Below are 14,382 nucleotides of genomic sequence, written 5' to 3' on the forward strand. Positions count from 1 at the left end.
AGTTGTTAACTGGAGAACTTCTCATCATTCATTTTAACGGGTTAAGTGTGTAAGCTTGATTACAAAGATGGCGGGTCAGCAAAGTTGACGTCACTCCCTCTACCGGGCGGTGCAATGAAGGAACCCGCTGCGCGACTGATAGAAGTTGGAAATAAAATCCTGAAGGAGTTTTGTCTTCATACAAACACATTTCACAATAAAACGCCAGATTTTAATTTCGTAAGCGAATTCCACTGACATTCGGGTCAACACCATATCTATAAATCAAAACAGGCAACATTTCAATGGACTTCAGATTCACTTGTCACCCGACACGCTTTGTCTGTGATCCTTGTACGTCTCGACTTTACATAACATACATCACGAAATCACTTACACACACGTCAAACATTCTGATAATCAGAACGCCCAGTACAACACTGTTTAGAAATGTTGATACGATTTGAGAGTCTATTTAAGACTGCATGTACAAGGATAGGAACAAAATCCTCGGTAACATTTGCTAGTTTTATGTACAAAGATCAAAATAATTTGCTAAATTTGTCAGTTCATTAATTAAATTTGTATTCGATCAAAAGGTTTCCTTTAGTTCTAAGGTAGAGCACCATAACAATTACATTTAGAAAAGCAGTATTTTTATATGGTTCCTACCGTGACGAATGATCGCTTAAAATCAGCAATATTTGTCGGCATAATTTGTTTTATTAACGCCAGCAATATTTGTTTTATATTTGTTTGATACAAACGTATTTGTTTGATATAAACTGTTAGTATTCCATCGTTATTTGTTTGATATAAACCAAACACTATTTGTTTGATGAAAAACCGGTACTATTTATCTAATACAAACCCAACACGTTTTGTATGGTTCATGTTAAAATCGGGTAGAATTTGTCTGGTACTAACCAATCACGTTTATGTTTGATGAATCCCCGGTAGTATTAGCTGTATACAAACACAGCAGTACCCGCGTTGTTGTGATGCCTACCACAGGGACGATGTTAAAATGTCCGTGAAAATAACGCTTTAAATTATTAACAAGAAATGCCGCGTGCATCGGTCTGTAGTTTTAATTATGATTAATAATTTATTATCATTCAGCTCTGTAGGTATACTGTCTGTTAAATTAAGCAACATTGTTTATATATCGCGCTTGAACGTAATGAACTTGTACTTTTAATTCAAGCATACATAACTTTAATTTCAGCCCCCGCCCCTCCCCGTCATCCGCCTAACGAGCCCAGCAGTAATCCCCATACTGGGATAGGTATTGCAATATATAAGTCCTTCCCTGTCGAGGGACATTGATTAAAATGGAAAGTCATAAACTTTAGATGCATTACTACCGCAAAATCAATATTGAAAAAGATAAGTTTATGAATAAGTAATAACTTCTATAGTGTTTAGTACTGTGGGGCTTCTTCTTTGACGTAAAGTCTCACTGAATACGGCACAAGGAATCGATTTTTTTCTGAATTCAATCGGGACTTTTTTCGAATTCTTAACAAAATGTATGCATCAATACGTTTAATAAAGATTTACGTAAACCTTGCAGCAAAGTGTGCCCGTAAATGTGTCCCAGCTATGTAACCTTGAAACGCGCGCAGGCATATAGCTGTACACCAAAGCCTCATTTAGTGAACCGTGAAAGGTCAGATACGTTTGTGCACGTACATCAGTTGGAACTTCTTCATTTCCAGATTATTTCATAAACAACAATATGTTCATATCATCTTTGATGTAGTTTATGTTTCCCATCAATCAATGTACCGTGTTATATATTTAAAATGTTGAAGATTCTGTTTCTTATCAAACTATATGCAATACGTTCAATAATGTAAACCAGTTTTTCTCGCGACGCCTTGTTTAACGATAAGGTTAAAACTGTAGAGAATCGCGCTACCTCATGGTACGTGTATCTTGGTTAACTTCTATGATGAAAAGTTATTTTTACACAACCAATACAGTTTTCTACGTGACGTTTTGATAACTTGATCGATATGTACATTGTCACCTTCGTCAGACAAATGAACAGTGAAGCGTATCTACACAAAGGTGTAAATGTGTACGAGTTCTCCACCAAATCGATGTCTATTTCGGCTACGCTGTAAGCGTTTGTACAAAACATGTTATATATGTACCGAATGAATCAATTCAGCTACCGAAATCGCAAAAATCGACATCGATTTTGTGGACAACTCGTACACATATTACACCTTTGTGTGCATACGCTCCACTGGTCATTTGTCTGATGAAGGTGACAGTATACATATCGTACTAGTCATCGAAACGCCATTATTATTTTTTTCCTTATCCATACTTACCAACCTGAAGAAAATGTTTAGAAATATGGTTAATTTCTAGTTATGTATACTTCTGTACTACGTCATGAATGTTATATGAACACGACCTGGGTTACCATTTACATATTTAGGCGGGTAATACATTTCAGTGTTACCCTTTCAGTAAACATATTTAGGCGAGTAATACATTTTAGTGTTACCCTTTCAGTAAACATATTTAGGCGGGTAATACATTTCAGTGTTACCCTTTCAGTAAACATATTTAGGCGAGTAATACATTTCAGTGTTACCCTTTCAGTAAACTGTCTATCACACAGATGAACAAATCTGAACCATCTCCCGTCACTTTTCACAATTAGCAAGCACTCCTACATGGTGTCAGGGATGACTTATAGTTAATTTGAAAGTGAAGTACACTTCTATCTGGTCGGGGGGAAAAACTAGCCCGGGGCAGCGTCTGGACAACCTCCCAAAAAAACTCATTACGGCAGTCAAGTGCTCAGAGACAGACTGCTTATCATTCACAAGTAATGTTTATCGATCTGTCGAGGTTTGTTTAAAACATCGGTGTCTCTCAAACCGGCAAACGTAATCAAAATGTTGGATTTGTTTAGGGTGTTTGTATTTACATGGGGAGGATACTGTAAACACAGTAATGTTAGTGGTAATCTATTTTCCTATTTGACGTTTTTTAAAGGGCGATATGTGTTTGAAAACCATATTGTAGGGATGAATGAACGTCGGGTTTCTGACATTTGATTATTACTTACGTCATATTCGAGTTGTTTTTTAAAGCATATTAACTAATATTCTTACTTTTGGCGTTCTTAAATTGCCTATTTCTGTCACATGATAGAAATAGGCAATTTAGTAATGCTTTCCAATAATTCTTTCGACGAAATCTTCAAAACGGAAATGTACCGGAAGTGGTGGTGTCGCCATATTGTACATTGATGCGGACAATGGTGTGTTTGCCGAGCATATTTACTGATTGAGAGAACGTGTGTACAACATCCAAGCTACAAATAATTGCTTCGGTCTTGACAGGATTCCGGCAGCATTGTGTAAACAACCTGATTGTTTACACTCGCGAGAGTGGTCTGTGTCTATACGAGGAGACGCATGATTTAGTTGAATGGTTTAATTTGATCGCTCTCCAAACGCATCAACCACTTTCAATATATCTGTAAAACAATTGTTCGGCTTCGTGTAGTGCAGGCATGATTTGTTCCCGACACAGTACACGATGAACACGTACTTTGTAACTTCCTCAACATAACGACAATCCCATTTCCCGTTCTACTTGTTCCTGCAACACGTATTCACTACGTATTCCTACAATAGGTATTTGCCGTACACGTACTACGTATTCCTACAATAGGTATTGCCGTACACGCACTACGTATTCCTACAATGGGTATTTGCCGTACACGTACTACGTATTCACTACGTATTCCTACAATAGGTATGTGCCGTACACATACTACGTATTCCTACAATAGGTATTTGCCGTACACGCACTACGTATTCCTACAATATGTATTTGCCGTACACGTACTACGTATTCACTACGTATTCCTACAATAGGTATTTGCCGTACACGTACTACGTATTCCTACAATAGGTATTTGCCGTACACGTACTACGTATTCCTACAATAGGTATTTGCCGTACACGTACTACGTATTCCTACAATAGGTATTTGCCGTACACGTACTACGTATTCCTACAATAGGTATTTGCCGTACACGTACTACGTATTCCTACAATAGGTATTTGCCGTACACGTACTACGTATTCCTACAATAGGTATTTGCCGTACACGTACTACGTATTCCTACAATAGGTATTTGCCGTACACGTACTACGTATTCCTACAATAGGTATTTGCCGTACACGTACTACGTATTCCTACAATAGGTATTTGCCGTACACGTACTACGTATTCCTACAATAGGTATTTGCCGTACACGTACTACGTATTCCTACAATAGGTATTTGCCGTACACGTACTACGTATTCCTACAATAGGTATTTGCCGTACACGTACTACGTATTCCTACAATAGGTATTTGCCGTACACGTACTACGTATTCCTACAATAGGTATTTGCCGTACACGTACTACGTATTCCTACAATAGGTATTTGCCGTACACGTACTACGTATTCCTACAATAGGTATTTGCCGTACACGTACTACGTATTCCTACAATAGGTATTTGCCGTACACGTACTACGTATTCCTACAATAGGTATTTGCCGTACACGTACTACGTATTCCTACAATAGGTATTTGCCGTACACGTACTACGTATTCCTACAATAGGTATTTGCCGTACACGTACTACGTATTCCTACAATAGGTATTTGCCGTACACGTACTACGTATTCCTACAATAGGTATTTGCCGTACACGTACTACGTATTCCTACAATAGGTATTTGCCGTACACGTACTACGTATTCCTACAATAGGTATTTGCCGTACACGTACTACGTATTCCTACAATAGGTATTTGCCGTACACGTACTACGTATTCCTACAATAGGTATTTGCCGTACACGTACTACGTATTCCTACAATAGGTATTTGCCGTACACGTACTACGTATTCCTACAATAGGTATTTGCCGTACACGTACTACGTATTCCTACAATAGGTATTTGCCGTACACGTACTACGTATTCCTACAATAGGTATTTGCCGTACACGTACTACGTATTCCTACAATAGGTATTTGCCGTACACGTACTACGTATTCCTACAATAGGTATTTGCCGTACACGTACTACGTATTCCTACAATAGGTATTTGCCGTACACGTACTACGTATTCCTACAATAGGTATTTGCCGTACACGTACTACGTATTCCTACAATAGGTATTTGCCGTACACGTACTACGTATTCCTACAACAGGTATTTGCCGTACACGTACTACGTATTCCTACAATAGGTATTTGCCGTACACGTACTACGTATTCCTACAACAGGTATTTGCCGTACACGTACTACGTATTCCTACAATAGGTATTTGCCGTACACGTACTACGTATTCCTACAACAGGTATTTGCCCTACACGTACTACGTATTCCTACAACAGGTATTTGCCGTACACGTACTACGTATTAAAAAAATTCAAAACATTAAGACTGGAGAGATGTAAAAAGTATATATTCTTTTCTATATGACAATCTGTATGATTCGTTTAAACACATTACACAACATCATATCTCTCGACAAAGCGTCAGCCGTGCGGAGTCTCACATCGTGTTATTACAGTATAGCATTTTCTCTCTTTGAAGAAATCTGAAACGCTGTTATTTTTCCCCAGAAATACTAGCAATGTGGTGAATGGTTGATTTTCTCATCGACTTTTGTTTCTTTTTGGTGAATTAAGCAAAACCCATTGCTCTGGTAGTTTGAGATGTAACATGCAGTGTGTTCCCAAAATTAATCGTATTTCCCTCGGATTCGCCCTCGGGACAATGCCACTCATTTCAGAAAGCAACCCTTTTTTGCTTTACTGTCATTAAATGTATGCTTTCGTTTACGAAGAACTGACAATTATATTACAATTATGCTAGTTTTACAAGTGGAGACCGTGAAAACAGTCCTTTATAAGGCACGGTAGTCTAGTGGTAGGACGCCGGGCTCGTGACCAAAGGGTTGCGGTTTCGAGTCACGTCATGGCACTGTGTTGTATCCTTTAGCAAGATACTTTACTCCGCTTGTTCCAGTCTACACAGCTGTAAATGAGTACGTGGTTGGGTAGTGCTAGAAATGTTGAATGCTAGCTTTGAGCGCCGAAATGGCAGCACGGATGTATGCTCCCCAGGGAGTTGAGAAAGATATTGGTAGATTGCAAAGGCCCTACAACCACGGATAATAATTAGTGAACCGGTTTGAGACGACATACAAACTAGGTTGTGATAAAGCGGTATATAAAAACCGCGAATTATTATTATTATTATCATTAACTATTATTAATTATAATCTTTAAGTCTTGCCTTTACCTTATTGTCCATATTTGTCGACCGATATATATACACCTGCAACTGACAAACCCGTTTGGTCATTTAAGCTTTTCATTACAAAGTTTGGTAAATTAAGAATATAAAAGACTGGGTAACATTTAGGTGGTAGAAAGTCAATTCTGCCACGTCTGTAACATTTCGGATGATGAAAACGGCTGGAGGCCTTTGTCCGCTGCTGGTTACCGCGGGCCAGTTTACGACATGCTGTTATTTAAAGACGGCCCTCCCATCCTAAAATGGCCTCATAAAACCTAGATGAAGGAGCCGACTTCTAATGCAATATTCATCCGGGCCGTCTGTTCGAATGTCAACAAAACGCTGCATTTAGGTAGCCGAAACGGTAGCGGTATTTTGTAGGAAAGAAATTTTAAAATTGCATTTGCTGCTGGTAGGATATAAGGTTTTCGAGGAATGAATTATTTCTAAAGAACAAGGTAACTCATAAGTATAAGCGTCCTCTGACCCCACCACATAAACAACAACCCTAGCAGGTTATACGTAGACTTTACTGGTGTTTTGGTAGTATCACCGGTCCGACTTGTTAACACCCGGGACCCTAGGTAACTTGGGAATTTAAGTTACAAATGATGACACATTATGTCAGTTCCACTTCCTTTATTTAAGTCCAACTTCATATCTTATACATGGAAACTTAATTGCTCAATCCATTCCCTTCTGTTTCCAACTCCATTCTTTCTCATTTAGTTCTCTTCAATCTCCCTTCCCAATATCTCTCTCAACCTAATTCTATCTCTGTCTATCTCGGATTCTGTCCTTGGACTGTCTCCTTCAGCTCTCTCCTTCTACTCTCTCAACCTTAGATCTCTACCCATTATAAAGACAATCTAACACTACTTCTACTTAACTAAATCTTCTAATTCTAGTGGCTAATTCCATCCCTAGGAGGCGGGGCTACATTTCTCTTTTAGAGGTCTTTTGATAACCATTTCCCTGTGTAAGGACCACGATTAAACTTATCAATGCATTATACTAAATGGACCTTACATCCACACACCATTGTCCTCCGACCCTTCACATAGACATTTCCACACACTCTATTCCCTTTGAGTTCCTACCACCAAGTGCGTCCTGGTCATCTCCTTTGTTATCAATTACAATCTCTTTGTTTTAATTGCCTTCTTTTTACTCTTCTGATCTTACTCACTACCATTTTTCATCTGTCATAGTGGCATAAATTCTGTCAAAATGGCTCAGGCCGTATTGTTGTTCGGCACTTTTCACTCTGTCTATTGAACAAAATGATTCCAAAAGCGATAGTCAGTGAGGACGCTAATTAAATACTTGTGTATGTTTTGTCTAATTGTAACACGTGTTTGGAGGTTGGTTACACGTGTGCTTAGTATTAATACATATGTGTTGTGTTCTATGTGCAGTACATGTATTTTGTTATAATTTTGTAAAGAAACACGTGTGAGGTGTTTTAATCTAAGCACATGTTTGTCTTGAAATTGGATTTACATCTTGTGGATTAAGACTTTCAATAATGTGTTCCACGCGTATCGATACACGTAGAAGTGGTATGCGTGTTATGTATATATTGGTACATGTGTGGTGTGTATTGTTATACTTGTGATGTGTATCGGCACGTGTGTGTTCTGAATTAGCGCACGTGTTGTACACATGTTTTTATTAATTGCTGCACGTATGTTGTGATTTGTTTCACGTACGTTGCTTATTGATACAAGTGTGTGTTTTGAATTGAAACACGTGTTGTGTATTGTGCACGTGTGTTCTGAATTGTTTCACACACATGGTGCTTTGAAACACACATTGTTGTTTGAAGCACGTGAGCAGAAAGGCACGTGAAAGGAAGACAGTCGGCGTGATAGAAGACAAAAGTGAGACTATACGTTAAACATTCTCTATCGATATGTAACACAAGGCTACTGTTCTATTTCTGAGTTACATTTTGTTTGTTTTTGTTCTGTTGGAGGATCGTCAGAATCTTTGTTTTGATAAGTAAAGCACGGTTCTTGTGTAAATAATTATACAGCACAGTTCTCATTATCAGACACGTGTAACGCGTCTAACTCTACTCAACCCAAACATTCCTGCAGCGGATCGAAACTAAGATACAGGACGTTTCTGATGATAGGTTCCGGTCATGTACAGGTTTTAAACAAAAGCAACATTGCAATGAAACATTCGTTAAGACGTTTCGATCGGTCAGTTCTGAAGCGTTGATGAACCAGACTCTGGTCGGCCGTCAGTTCTAGGACCGGACCCTGGTCGTTTGTCGAGTCTAGAACCAGACTCTTGTCGACCGTCAGTTCTATAACCAGACCCTGGTCGTTTGTCAAGACTAGAACCAGACTCCGGTCGGCCGTCAGTTCTATAACCAGACCCTGGTCGTTTGTCAAGATTAGAACCAGACTCTTGTCGACCGTCAGTTCTATAACCAGACTCTGGTCGACCATTAGTTTTAGATCATGGTCCTTGTCGACCGTCAGTTCTATAACCAGACTCTGGTCGTTTGTCAAGTCTAGAACCAGACACTTGTCGACTGTCAGTACTAGGACCGGACCCTTGTTGGCCGTCAGTTCTAGTATTGGACTCCAGTCGGCCGTCTATTCTAGAACTGGACCCTTGTTGGTCGTGTGATCTAGAACCGGGCCCTGTTCGGCCGTCAGTTATAGCATTGGACTCTGGTTGGCCGTCAGTTCTAGTATTGGACTCTAGTCGGCCGTGTATTCTAGAACTGGACCCTTGTTGGCCGTGTGATCTAGAACCGGGCCCTTTAAGACCGCCAGTTCTAGAATCAGACCCTGTTCGGCCGTCAGTTAAAGTATTGGACTCTGGTTGGCCGTCAGTTCTACAATCTAACACTATTGGAACCGCTGTGTGCAAGTATGTAGATTCGAACCCTGATCTCTGGGCATGTTACGTCGGATCTAAACCGTATCTAAAAGTATACATAAATAAATTGTGTACATCTTTTTGCAGTGTCAAAGCATCCTCGACATTCAATGAGTTCAACGGAGAATTAAGAGGATGTGTAAGCGCGTAGAAACCCATGTTTGATTTTTTTTGTGAACAGGAATACAAAGAAGCGCAGAAAAGAGTTTTTTCATTTAGTCATTGAGAACCCGAAGAATGTAATATGTGGGCATTATTGCTATTAGAAGCTTGGTTATTTCGAACTTTTCTAAACATTCTAATTCACTTACGGAGCAAAATGATCGCCGGTACCGAAGAACTGGACGACAGCATTTATAGTGTAATGTTAACTTTGAAGTCACTCAGAAACGTAATGATGTGTGTTACAAGGGGCATGTACATTTCATACAAACACTCGATCCCAATAGAACGAGCGCTAAACCACCCAGTGCCACTTAAATGAGGAATTTTAATCAACATTACCAAACCAGTTTCGTGACAGTAGGGTATTGAATTTCGGGAAATAAATGCATTAATATGTAACTAAATGAAAATTGACGGTGTCAAACTTCACGCAAATATCCGCTACACTTAGACATGGCGTTAGCTATTGGTAACTATTACAAAGAACGGCTTAAACTGCCACAACCCTGCCATAAATTCTCTTCACGGATCACAATGTATCGCTCCGCCACAAGTCAACTTCATTTCTATGTCCCTCTTGGCGTGATGCCAGATACACCATTAATTTAAGCTTGCACTTCCGAATATGCAAAATATGAAATAAAATTGCAAAAACGTTTCCGGTATAATCGTCATCATTTAAGACAGTTTAATATCTTTTAGCGAATATTCCGAGATCTGCGATATATCACAAGCTACAATAGTGATTGTTTTCTAGTTTTTTCCCATGAAACGCGAGCGTGCAATGAACTATACTTTGACGTGGATGAATTTAATCAAGCGTTTTTTGTCCTGATATTGGCTGTAGTTGTGTTCATTTTACATAGCAGGTCTATAAAATCTGTTTATTACAGAACTATAAGAAACGAGTAAATATCATCTGCAGAATATTCATCCGCGATTCAAACTTCATTATTTGACAGAATCGTATAATGTTATGATGCGTCATTACTTTTTACATAAATATATTTGTTTATTTTTTATTTGCTTTACTCATTCTGACAACATGATCGGAAACAAACGTAAGACAAACCATATCGGACACACTTAAATCCTCAATCATAATGACACAACAGGCATCAGGAATGACGTAAGAGAAATAACAGACAGCATGATGGTAAAATCTACATTAAATTGTCGTAAATTATGTAATATTTCGCAAAAACAAGACGGAAATGTAAAAATCCAAAACCTAGCACATGTAAATATATCCATGGGTGTTAGAATTTATGTTGTAAGTTTAGCGTACACCGCTGTTCGAACAAAACGCCCGGGATTATGATTATCTCTTACGGGGCAAAGCGGGCGTCTGTTATCTACACCTCTCACAGCTAATATTATTACATGCTTCCATCCTGACAAATCAGTCATGTATTGCGTTTTACAGCTCGAAAAAACACGCCAAGACGAGACCCCATTGTGCAATCATCTGGGTCCTGACTGCGCTTTATCTGATCTCTCACGATGGTGCTTAACAATACACGCGCCAACGCCACAACGCCCGTTCTCTGCTTATCCTCAAGACGTGTTTTGTCATATCAAGACAAATTCTGGCTTGTTTATGTAGCACGCTGATGTATTTGAGATATATGGGTAGATCTTTGGTATATCTATATTATAGTTATAGACCTGTTCGTGTTGAAGTTAACTGCCAGGACATACAGTACAACAACTGGTACGTTTAATCTTCACTGTTTTGGACCCTCGGGTCGATGTTAACCTTCAGGGGATATAGTTCGGTATATTGTCCTTTGATTAGCTTGTTTTTTACTACTATAGTAGGTCACCGAACGTATAAACCACTACACGTAACACGTGACTAGATAGTCTATCAGGGTGACATACATATACCCAACCTCCATGGAGATTCGAATCTCGAGGAATAAAATCATGCTTGTTAACGCAAGGAAAAGGTCATACTTGCAGTACCATTGTCTAAACAATGGCCCGAAGAAACTGGGGTCACATTACAAGTGAGTCGATCCCTGGACTACATATTATTAGTTCAGAGTTCTACCGAGATGTTTTGGCAAATGGCACAATCCCTCTTGTTATACATTAACAAGCGACGTAAGATGGTTCTCCCCTCTAATAGGTACCGAAAGAGCTAGTTCTACAGAAGGTGTTTATTCTGCTCTTCTGTAGAGGATTTTGTTCGCTATATCATCGAATCGTCACATTGAACAATTCAATTATGATACTGTATGTATTTAAAACTGACTCTTTTATCAGCATCGTCAAAACTGAGATTGCCCCCCACCTGAACAGCTGGTAACATATCCAGATACTTGTAGTCCTTCCGCTTTATGGCACAACGGTAACGAAAGCGGTTGGTTGATCGAAGCGTCCTTTCCAAGAATGACAAGTTAGCCTAAATTATAGCTATTCCTATCCATTCAACAAGTTGGTACTTAAAATGTAACATAATATCCCCTATTCTAACTGTCTTTGATCGAATGTGTATCTGGTGTGGAATCCTGGAATTTGGCGGATGTTACTGTACTATCATACTCTCTCAGAGATGTACCTGGTTTTTATACTTTTTGGCTTACCGAACTGTGTACAGATATGAATTGTTTTGATTCGTCCCTGTATAACGTAAGTTAATAATCTGTTGCGTTTGGCTAGATTAAAGCTTACTCTCGTTCAAGAACTGCAAAGCCTGTACAACATATGCGGACACAAAGAGCATCAACAGTGATGTCTAGTTCCTTAAAACCACAATCTTACTCTATAACGCGCTGGTGAGACGAGAATGTTCTATTGTCAATTCAGTGTTATGCTTACCTTCCGCCACCTCCTCTCGTATTCTCTTTTCCACAAACTGAAAAATACAAACAAAAATGTCCGTGAATGTTTAGATTAGCACAGCAGCGTTCGCCATTATTACAACAATTATCATCCATACTGAAGAATTACAGAATATACTACATTTTATCACATACCTGTTGAATCTTGTTATAGTAATACAAGCAATTTTCAGACTATGAAATACAACGTTCTGTATTGCACAGTGCAATACGGAATGTTGTATTACCTACTAGCCAGAACTACTTTTTATGGGAATCCCCTTGTCATAGCAAACTGAAAAGTTCCCGGTATTTGCAAAAAATATCAAAGTTTATAAAATCTTTGTATCGATCTCTACCAAATACAGAAGGTATGTGATAAAAGCAGGACCACACACTTGTGTTTTTCTAACGAATCAGAAAGCACTCATTTATTGCGCGGACGTATATATTCACGAGTGCGCGTACTTTATACGTCCGCGCAATAAATGAGTGCTTTCTGATTCGTTAGAAAAACACAAGTGTGTGGTCTTGCAAAATGCATGTACATTCAGGTATATGTAAAATGCTGCAGTGATGCGGTTTGATTTGAGAATGTCTGTGAGATTTTGTGTGTGGGCTGAAGGACAAAGTTAAACCCCAATCATCTTGTTTAACAAACAATCGGGAATACCAAACGTACTCTTGCATTAAAATGTTTTTCAAAGACCAAAACTCAAATTAGGACCTGAATAAGCATCATTCATATTCAGTTAAAATAGGGTACAGCAAGGGTGGTAATATAAAAATGCATCGCTGTCATTGCAAAGGGCGTATACACTGGCAGAAATAGCGGGAGGGAGAGGCGCCGCTGTGCGTGAGAGGGTTTTTCTCCTCCCTAGCCTCTGTTTTAATACCGTTGTTGTGTTCAGTTTCCCCTGTTGAGTAACGGTACTTAATTCAATTAAAATCCCCAATAGCTAGTTGAAGCACCGCTAAAACACGCTATAATGAGGTCACGAGGGCTTCGGGATCGCTCCAGTTTAAGTCTCACTGTCAACACCAGCCATCGACTAAACTATTAAATGCAACAAACAGCAAAATGTAATTTACTCACGTCAACCCGCGACCCACTGTTATTTCAAATATGGTTTATTTTTATTTCAAAGGGTTTAAAAACCGTTGCGTCTTCCATATAAACGCAAATGAGACTCCAATAGTTATCACAGTGCCTTTATGTGCTTTCAACATTTGCTCTCTTGATTTATCCGTTTCTTTTATGTCCGTAAAGCCATTTGATGAACCAAAAGAGCTCTCTGAAGCATCCCCTTGATTCCGTGGAGATCGCTTTATATACATGGATTTGCTAAGCTAATTGTTGGAACTCGCTCTAGTTTCATTAGGCCTATACTTGGTGCTCATTTGTGAGCATTTCGCCAAATCCTAGAATCGATGCCTGGCCTTTATATTAAGCTTCCGAATAGAAAGAGTCTGTTACGGCTGCATCAATAAAATCGATTCTGCTTCAGAGCGAAATCACGGCGTCTTTATTCAGGGCTAAACGGTTGACAGTCGGCCGTAGCGTACAGCGTCTGAACCAGACTCTGGTCATACATGGACAGTCGTTACTCGTGCTCGCGTGCTAGCTTGACCGTTAGCTGGTAGGAACGATGACTGTGTTTATCTCAGTAATGCACCCTGGTGATGAAAATCAACTATTGGGTGGTCTTTATGGGAGAATTAACACAAATTATACCTAAAAATGTGTCCGTTTGGATCGAACCGAGGGCTACTTTGGACGGCATGGCAGCGTTTCGCAGCACGCGCCGGTCCTAATTACATAACGTCTGATAGACAATCACAGCTCAAACATATCATAACAAAAATAGTTCGCCAAACTCACCAAATAGTCACGAAACCTAAAACGATACATAGATACCACCATTTCAAAACTCATGTTGTCTAAAAAAATACTTTAAAGCGAAGTCAATAAATATACAATTTATGAAAATATCTTGAATATGGTTGGTCACTTTAGTCTGCTGGTTTCTTGTTCGAACAGTATAATTAGTGTAGCAGTGTTGCCTCCTCTTTTTAAACATGATTTTATATAAACTTAGGTTAGTTTGTAAGTAACGTTGTATCAGCCACTGTCCCTACGTCCACCTAATTGAGCTTCGTGGCGGAACGCA

General features: G+C 39.1%; 1 protein-coding gene across 2 annotated transcripts in view; it reads right to left on the bottom strand.

The window, feature by feature from the left end:
- Positions 1-14,382, bottom strand: part of LOC110441554 (tumor necrosis factor ligand superfamily member 10-like) — a 61,798-nt gene that overhangs the window by 22,033 nt on the left and 25,383 nt on the right. For both annotated transcript variants that reach the window (XM_021484733.1, XM_021484734.1), the window contains exon 3: positions 12,210-12,246. In XM_021484733.1, coding sequence (XP_021340408.1) covers positions 12,210-12,246 — 37 coding nt within the window. The remainder of the gene's footprint in view (positions 1-12,209; positions 12,247-14,382) is intronic.

The sequence above is a fragment of the Mizuhopecten yessoensis genome, unplaced genomic scaffold, assembly GCF_002113885.1.
Source record: "Mizuhopecten yessoensis strain PY_sf001 unplaced genomic scaffold, ASM211388v2 scaffold716025, whole genome shotgun sequence".
In the NCBI taxonomy this organism is placed as follows: domain Eukaryota; kingdom Metazoa; phylum Mollusca; class Bivalvia; order Pectinida; family Pectinidae; genus Mizuhopecten; species Mizuhopecten yessoensis.